At 48.2% G+C, this 9743-nt stretch overlaps 1 protein-coding gene across 1 annotated transcript in view; it reads left to right on the forward strand.

Annotated features, from left to right (window-relative positions):
• Positions 1-9743, forward strand: part of SLC2A11 (solute carrier family 2 member 11) — a 56541-nt gene extending 46798 nt beyond the window's left edge. The window contains exon 12 of the mRNA XM_032947229.2: positions 980-9743. Within this exon, the coding sequence (XP_032803120.1) occupies positions 980-1168 (189 nt within the window). The 3' untranslated portion in view covers positions 1169-9743. The remainder of the gene's footprint in view (positions 1-979) is intronic.

A 9743-nucleotide genomic window follows, 5' to 3' on the forward strand; every position in this document is an offset into this window, starting at 1 on the left:
ATAATCACGGCATTTGCAGGGGTGATTCCAAAAGAAACGAACAAGAACGTTCGTGGGATTATTAATTTTACTGGCTTGCGGTTGCCAAAAAAAAAATGAGAACTTAAGAGAGAACCAGGATTGTCTTCTTTGCAAGAGTGACCTGGGGCAGCAGTCTGCCAGTCGGGGGCAATGATAACTACGTACAATCCCAAGTGAGTAACTTCTGATGGAACATTTCGAATTTGTCACATTTTGGGGCCCTGGCGCCAACACGCACAATGTGGAATTCTTCAACGTCCACCGTGAAGCAGATGGCGTAGGATCATTGCCATTGTTACACCGGCAGTAATAACCAGGGCGGCCGCTGGATTCGAACCGTGATCCTTTGCAGCGAGTGGCGAACGCCCTACCGCCGGGCCGCCGCACAGCCCCTGTCACACTGCAGAAGGCCCTGTGGCACTGGGGACTTCTCGTGCGCAACGTTCGTCTATCTGCGGCGGCACACTGCTGCCCCCTTCTGTATGAAGCGCGTGGCGTACACGCTGTGTGGGCTTGGAGGTTGTGACTTGGTTTAACGCGGAGTAGGCTGTCGCGACAAATGTTATCCAGAATAAAGGGAGGGTTTTTTTTGTTTGTTAAATCGCGTAAATCTAAATGTGTCGTTGACCCACCACCTCCCGACGCAGCCAATTGGTAAGGTTTGTCACGTGAACAAAACGTGCCAGTGAGTTAAAAGTTCAGCACACCGGTGTGTTTACCCTGTAAACTCGGCGACCTCTGTGTTTTTTTTCCTGGCCACGGTGGTGAGTGACATCTGGCCTGGTCCTGGGTCCCCCACCCCTCACTGGCCAGTGTGGTGAAGTATAGTCGAACAACCGGAAATGGCAAATGGCCTTGGGATGCCCTCATCTAGCAGCAGATTCGCAAAAAAAAGGGGGCCGCGTATCCACGAGTGCCTGTGGGTGGTGTTGTTTGTGCCGCTCGTCCCCGTCGACAGAAAGAGCTGGGCTCCTTCTGCTTCCTCGTGTTCCTGGTGGACTGCGTGTGCTGCGCCCTCTACATTTACTTCATCCTCCCGGAGACGCGCAACAAGTCCTTCCTGGAGATCGCGCAAGAATTCGAGAAACGCAACGGTACGGCCGCCACCACCAAGCCTCCGCCGAGCATCGAGCTCCTCGCGATATGAGGCCTTCGTCCACGCCACGGCAGCAGCACCGCCCCCGGTGCTGCCCTGCCCACGACCAGTCCTGCCCACCACCATCAACTACCACCACTACAGTCCTGCCACCACCAACACAGTCCTGCCACCACTACATCGCCCACCAGGGCACCACCACCACGGCACCACCTCCACAGCATCGTCGACGTGGCAATGCCTCCACAGCTGCTTCCTTCTTTTGTCATCCCCAACTTCGCCGCCATCTGTCGACGGGATTGTAAAGGTCGCGCAAGGGGGGGGGCACCCCCTGCATCCAGAACCTTTCAACCCCGGTCCGCTTGAATATTGCGGATACATTTCATGCTGCACGAATCTTTGTTGAACCAGGTGAACGACTTCGCGTATGTCGAACAGATAGATGCAGAGAAGCTGCATTTGGACGAACGTTCGGTCAATGAGAACCCTGGTCATAGGCAACACTCTCTGCTTTTTTCCTCCAGTACAGAGCGATCAATCCAAGCAGGCACGCTCTTGTTTTAACACACGCTCTGTGTGTTGACTTTCATGAAAGCTCTTAAATGGTTTTTTTAAAAGCCCTTTTTTTCCCTGTTTAGCTAATGTTTACTTCGGTAGACCAAGTGTTTTTTTTTCCTTCCCCCCCCCACCCGCCTCTCATTCACACATTGTTTGTTTGAAATAATTAATTTTTGCTCGTCCCTTAGTTTTTACTCGCTCTTAAGCGGACTTAAATCCACGGGCGCGCCACGGGCAGCGGGCGCCCGCCGCTAACGTTTCCGTCCGTTCGGGGCACGCGCAATTTTTAACGAAGGCGATACGGCACCGATTATAATCCATTACAACAACAACAAAAAAATCCCGCGTCGGCTCAAGTGACGGCCCGCTACCTCATCGTCGACCGTTGAAATCGGCGCGAAAAAAATGATCAGGAAGTAATCTCCTTGCCGGGTCGCCGAGCGCCGTGCGGGGGGGGGGGGGGGAGCGCCGGTTGCGCGGTCAGAGTTGCCCTACCGAGCCTTGGACCGCCACCGTGGCCACGGTTGATTATTTTCGGCTGCCGTGCGGGAATGTTTGTGTTTTGTTTTGCGCTCTCCGTGGCTTGGATGGGATTCGGAGAAAGAGTTCTCTTGATTTGAGACGTCAAAAAAATACACAAAGGCACCAGTTTGCACACAGCCTTCTAACAAAGAAACTGGCAGTTACACACACACACACTTATATATATGATGCAGCAAACCAGCTGAACACTACACGTGGTCTCCTGTACGTTCACACCTGTGTACACTTGCGTGCAAAAAGCACACGGTCTCAAGGTGGTGCACCGTTCCTCATTTTAACTTTTCCCGCTTGCGAAGAAAGTCATCTCGATTCCACGATCGACCGATTCCGCAAAGAGGATCGTTTTCTCGAGAGAAGAAAAAAAATGGAAACCGCATTCTGCTGCGCCTCACTCCCACAAGGTGAAGGAGCCCCCCCCCCCCCCCCAGGATTGTGACGGAGAACCTTCTGCGATTTTATTTAATTTTGTCCATCACGACTCGGGCCTCGGCATCGCGGCATGAGGCACTTGGAGGATTCGCTCGCCGGTTTTCCCCGCGCGAGGGCCCCTGACACCGTCCGGCACGCGCGCGCGTTCGGAAACTGGTGTGCCGCGAAAATAGAAAAATTCCCAAAGTTCCTGGCTGGCCGGTGTGGGGGCCCCCCTCTCTCGTGCGAACAGAGTGCTGATGATGCTGATAACGATGATGATGATCATCATTTTTGCGATGCTCATGGTAATGATGGTAATATTATGGTGATCATTATGATGATTTTAATAATGGTGAAGATAATCATATTGATGATTATGATAGGGCATAGTTATTTGAATAACAGCGATTATGGTAATTTTAATGATGATCGCGATATGTTGAACGTACATATAATGTAGTTTGTGCGCGCGTGCGTATATGTATGCGCGTGACGTTAGGTTCGCACTCTACAATACTGGCGATCTAGCTTGGATATCATGCGCACAAGTGGCAAGTGGTATCTGAACCTGTCCCGTGCCTTCACTAGGTCGAATTAGCCCTGAACGAGTAACTGGGTGCCGTGTGTCTATACATGGGCACCGGAGAGACAAAGGCGGCCAGGTGCGATGCCTCCCTCTAAGTGTTACCTACGAGCACTTGCCGGCACTGCCCGTAAAGCTATGTGGGGGATCTTTACGTGCAGGGGAGATCGGTGTAACAATTGTAGGATCGATCAGAATGAAGCCATGGCATGGTGTGGTGACATCGGGCTGCGTTGACCTGTAAATTGATTTAAGCTCTTGTCGTTGAACCTCAAAATAATGTAAAGTAAAGAAACTGTAGGCTTGGGTTCGCACGTGTGAGAGACGAGGAGATTGTGGGTGTCTCCGAGGCCCTCCATTGGTTGCAAGTAGAGACGAGAGTAACACTGATTCATCAATCAATACCGATTCATAAGTTCACGATACACGCATAGAATCGCCCGTGTAAGAACGCCTTTTGTGAGTTGCTTCGGTCTTATCCTGTGCGTCCATGAGTTCAGGTGACCACTGCAGCTTGCAAGAAAAGGCTTGCTACATTACAGCAGTGTTCTTGATTATTTTTAATCGAATTGCGATGGGGAATCTTGAAAATCGCTGAATCGCGAGGGGGTTGGGTGGAGGGTCATTATTTCACCCATGTACTGGGTGCTTCAAAAAAATGTTAACACTTTCTGAGAATTTGCAACAATACCTCAAATGTGCTGCCTCAGGGCTTTGGAGATCATCTGGAGAAGATTCTAGGCAATGCATTGGCAACGATCGCGAACAAGTGGAGACTGAACTTTTTGAAGCTAGTAACATACATTCGTTATCAAGTTACAGTGTAGTATTTTCCTTCGTTTTTTTCCCCCACTTAAAAACGATAGTTCCATATAAGTGTTAAAATATTTTTGAACCACCCTGTGTATTTATCCAGCGCTCTGCGCGCTGCGTCCAACTGTGGCTGTGATGGGTCTGCAGCGGGCAAGACCGACAGATCGTGGCGCGCACGTGGTGTCAGACGGCTCGGAGCCCGATTGGACGGCTCTGTTCCATTGGGCTGGGGGTGGGAGGGGGCTTGCCTCGTGACGTCACATCACCCGCGGTGCAATTGTGCTTTTGCTCCTCCTCTCGCTCGTGATTGGCTGAGCCCCCCCCCCATCCCCACTAAAATTGTTTTGGCTGCAACAACAATTTCCCCCAGTGGTAAAAAAAAAAAACGATCCGAGACTGGGGCCTGAACATCGTCAAACAACGCATGAGAATGGCAGGTTATACGTGCGCCGTACGCCATCGGTGGTGCTTATGCGGGCGCGTGCGAAAGAAATTGCCATATCTGGGTAAGAAATGTCGCTACAAAGCGCCTGTTTGCCAACAGGGAGAGCCAACCTCACCACTTGGGGGGGGCGGTGTGTTCATCTGCCTGAATTGTAATGGGACAAAACTTTGAACAGTGTTCTATATACTTTTTGGGTCTTTCGGTAAAGTCACGTAGATTGAATAAAAATAATAAGTGTTCTATATTTTTATTTAAAGCTTTCGTGACTGCAGGGATTCATATTCTTGGTTCTTTCGGTAAGTCACGTAGAAGGGAAACATCCATTATTTTCGTCTCCCCCCTCTTCTTTTCCGAACATAGATGGACTCTCCATCTGAATAACTGCCAAATCGCTCTCGGTGATGCTAACGTTAAAAAAAAACCGCCAATTTTTTCAAATTTTCTTGCTGTGGTTTTCACACCTGATGATGATTGCTTGTGTTGCAGTCGAAACATCGTGAGAATTGTATGTTTTATATTTTTATTATATTGTTTCCCTTCTACGTGACTTTACCGAAAGAACCAAGAATATGAATCCCTGCAGTCACGAAAGCTTTAAATCAAAATTTAACTGCCTCTACAGGGAGAGTTTCCACATATCTTTGAGATCCTTCAACAAACTCCGGGATAAGAAGGCTCAGCTGATCGAGTCTCTCACCTTTCTGAAGAAATGCCGCGACTCTGGGGTAATACCAATCGCATTTACACTGACCTCTGCTGCTGTAACTTCCTCTAATGCAAAACGAATTATTTCCAGAACTAGCTTAGCTCTTAACTCCGAGAAAATCAGACTTATACGCACCGAACTAGATCAGTTAGACAAGACACTCTACAAATCACACTTATCATTGACAGCAACAATGTTCACATAGGATTGGGAACATGTAGACAATATGACTGCTTCTTCAGCTGCCACTATGTCGACCAAATGTAAGGACAACCTGATTTCCAAATCTAACCTCTCCAACAAAAGACCGGACCCACACACCAAAAAGCTAGACGTTAACAAAGTCGTAATTAATCGCAATAACAGTTCTATTTCCGATGGTCTGAAATCCGTTTTAGCTAAAGGTCTAAACTTTGCAGTCACACCTAAACACATACCAGTTAATGATATCATTGCCCAAGTAGACGTGGCTCTCAAGGGCCTGGGTCACATCGCTGCAGACATAGCAAGATCTGAAATCGCTGCGACCCTCAAAAACGCCAAGATGCCAGCTCGCAACCTCAGCAAAGATGAGCGTTTTGAATTATATAAATTAAAAAGGAGGGATGACATTGTCATCCTCTCAGCCGACAAGGGCAATGCCACTGTCATCATGGACAAAATAGAATATAACAACAAAATTCAAGAATTACTCAACGATGGCAGCTATACAAAAATAAAAAGAGATCCCACCAACAGCCTCGTCAAACAAACCAACAAAATCATTTTTGATTCAAATGCATTAATTGATCAAACCAAACAGTTCTCGTTGAAACCTGCTGCTGCCAGGCCACCAAGATAATATGACTTACCAAAAATACATAAAGTAGATACACCCCTTCGTCCCATCGTCTCTACTATCAACTCCCCCACCTACAAACTGGCTCGTTTTCTGTCTGAAATCCTGCGGCCTTTCACTGGAAAAACCGCCTCTGCGGTACAAAATACTACTCACCTGGTATCGACAATCACGGGTATTTCCCTGTCCTCAGACGACCTGCTTGTCAGTTTTGATGTAGTTTGCTTATTCACCAAAGTTCCTGTACCTGACACCATCACAATCATTGAAGACTTGATTAATCAAGGACTAAACACTTAGGTACCCCCCCTGGTGAGACACTGCTTAACCAATACATACTTCACTTGGAATGGAACTTTCTACAAACTGAGGGCACCCCAATGGGCTCCCCCCTATCTCCAGTTGTAGCCAACATTTTCATGGATAAATTTGAGACTGACGCCATCCAGACTGCCACTGCGCCCAACCTTATGGAAGAGGTATGTGGATGACACTTTTGTCATCTGGCCACATGGCCGACCTGCTCTAGACCAATTCCTCGACCACATCAATTCCATACACCCAGCCATCAGATTTACCATGGAAGTCGAAAAAAATGGCAAGAGATGACAAGAGACTTGATGGTTCAATGAGCCACTCTGTCTACAGGAAAGCTACCCATACGAATGCTTATCTGAAACCGGATTCCCACCACCATCCATCACAGAAGAATTCTCTCATCAAGACTCTGTACCATAGAGCCCAATGCATATCCGACCAGGAACACATAGGCAGTGAACTCAAGCACGTACACCAAGCTCTTAAGGCTAATGGTTACTCCGACTATACAATCCGCAAAGCTATCACTCAAACCATGAAGAAGGACCCTCTTGAGGAGCCTTTCAAAACCATCACTTTACCCTACATTGCGGGGGTCACAAAAAAGATCTCCAAAATCTTGAATAAACACAAGATCCAGGTCCGTTTCAACACATTACATAAAATCCGTGATCTGGTTCCGTCTGTAAAAGATGTGATTCCGGACATACAGTTAACTGGCGTCTACAAACTAAGTTGCCTCTGTGGTAGTAGTTACATTGGAGAAACCAAACGACATGTCTCGGACCGCATCCGTGAACACAAAGCAGACCTAAAACACGGTAAGACCAACACCTCGGCCGTGGCAGATCACTGTTATAATTCAGTAGGCTCACATGACATTGACTTCTCCAAGACAGAGGTTCTCTGCAAGCCATCTATCTACCATGAGAGATTCGTTCATGAGGCTATCCACATATACAAACAGACAATTTCAACCGAGAAGATGGATTCTGGCTTAGCAATCATTGGAAGTATTTGATAAACCATTTCGGGGCTTAATTGAGTGTTCATGCTTACGGTGGCTTTCAGACCGCATCCATTATTTTCGTCTCCCCCCTCCTCTTTTCCGAACATAGATAGACTCGTCCATCCGAACAAACTGCCAAATCGCTCTCCGTGGTACTAACGTTAAAAAAACGCCGCTTTTTTAACTTTTTTGCTGTGGTTTTAACACCTGATGATGATTGCTTGTGTTGCAGTCGAAACGTGAGAATTTTATTCTTTTATATTTTTATTATTTTATTGTTTCCCTTCTACGTGATTTTACCGAAAGAACCAAGAATAAGTGTTCTATATATTTCGAGGCGTCGAGTGCGGGGGGAGGGGGTGACTGGAGGGATGTTTTTGCTGACCCCCAACCCCCTGACTTTACCTCGGGTGACCTCGGAAGAGCCAAAAAAACGCGAACGTATTGCAACGGGTTTAAACTCTCGGCGTTGCTTGCTTACAGCAGTTGCTAAAGAGAGTTGATACAAGCAGTGTTGTCTCCCGTGCGAGTGTATTTTTTTAACTATTTAGATCTTCATATTTATCCGTGGCCAAAGTTGTGCAGTTGGTAAAGAGGACAGGGCTGACGTGCGTTCAGCTCCCAACTTCAAGTCTTGTTTATGGGTCAACTGAACCCTGGGTACATCATTATCATCATTCACGAATCGGTCGTCTATTAGCATCAATAAATCATCCTTATTATCATCATCCATTAACCATTATCATCATCATCATCCATAATGATCAATTATTTTACAGAATCACCATCAATCGATACTTCTTATTGTCATCACGATCCATGGGCAGATAGCCCGTAGGTGTCCACTGTACATTTAGTCATTCGTTTCCACTTTCCTCTCGGTCTTGTGCCACTCTTCTCAAGTAGTGGCCACATCTTTCTGGCACCAATCTCGGAACGTCAAGCCGTTCTCTGTTGCGTCTTCCTCTCTACTCGGTGTCGTCCATTGACAGCTCTCGTAATCCCATCAATCGTCACCATCGACAGCAATCGTCACCATCAGCCATCACCGGTCAAACATCGTCCGTCCGTTCATGGTCATCGATCATTCCTCCAGGGCGTGCACAGCGAGTACCGACTGAAAATGCTGCTGCGCTTCGCGAGGTCCCGTGCTCTTGTGGACCCCCCACTGGTTCCACACCAGCGCAGGAGGCCGAGGGAGGATGGAGGAGAAAGGAGAGCATCGCTGTGACGACGACGCTCTCTTCTGACTTTCCCTGCTCATTCTGCCACCGAATTCCCCCGTCGCCGCCGCAGGGTGTCGTGTGACGATCTCGCCCCTTGCGCCGATGAGACGTCAAAGCGGCGGCTCCATCGGGCAGAGAGGGGACCTCGTATTGGCCAGTCGATCAATCGGCGGTTATCATTCACAATCGTGGGATGGGTCCAGCTCAAATTATTTAATCCTTGCACTCGTTTTAAATTTACAAGGGCAAATGAAGTACAGCATATATAATATACAAAAATGAACGTATTTACTGGGTGTGATAACTGTTTAACATTTCAGTGTTGCACAACCAGTCGGTGAAAAGCGTCACTTGCAGTATGTTCATCTTCTGTAACGGTTCGTGTGGTTGTTTTTTTAGTATTGTGCGTTTTGTGTGCGCGTGTGTGTGTACACATGTACTGTATAATGCAATCGCACGGGTGTGTTGAGTGCTAACGTTTAAACGTTTGCGAACGTACCGGACTCCTACAAATACACAAGATAATATATTAACTCGACTGTCGTCTTGTGGACGTTTTTTTTCCCCCGGTAAAAAAAAAAATACGCATCGGTGTGAAAAAAAAACAAAGCACACGAGCTACGTGACCGCATGACGTTGGACGCGCGTCTCCACGTGCCTCGGCGCTCCATCCTCCGTGCTCCCCACGGATCGAACCCACCACGTGCAGCGGCGTGGTGCTGCCAAGATGTTCTGCATCACGGCCGCGATCCTCTCTCTCTGTCTGTGTGTGCGGGCGGGCGGGCGGGCGTCGTCTGCAGCGACAAACCCGGTCAAATCGGGACGCCGCAATTGAGCCCCCCAATTCTTTGATTGCATTGAGCGGGATGAGTGAAACCCAGCGCTTTGAGCAAGGGTTGGCATTGGTGTGCCCCCCCCCCCTTATGTAAGGAATGTAATGTGGAGGGGGTTTGGGGGACCTCATGTCTAATTCTGCCCCCCCCCCCAGTTCTCGTCATAGCCATGGCGACTGGGCCCCGATGCAGTTGCACCGCCTGCAAGCCTGGTGTTGTTGTTGTTATTGTTGTTGTGTTTGTTTTTTCCCCCGACCGCACGGTGTTGTTGTTGCCTTACGCACTCCGCGAGTGTTCGCGAGAGACGAGTGGTGGCGTTTATAAATTTTAAATTGTGATCCTA

The sequence above is a fragment of the Petromyzon marinus genome, chromosome 5, assembly GCF_048934315.1.
Source record: "Petromyzon marinus isolate PM22_M1 ecotype Great Lakes invasive population chromosome 5, UKy_Petmar_22M1.pri1.0, whole genome shotgun sequence".
Taxonomy (NCBI): domain Eukaryota; kingdom Metazoa; phylum Chordata; class Hyperoartia; order Petromyzontiformes; family Petromyzontidae; genus Petromyzon; species Petromyzon marinus.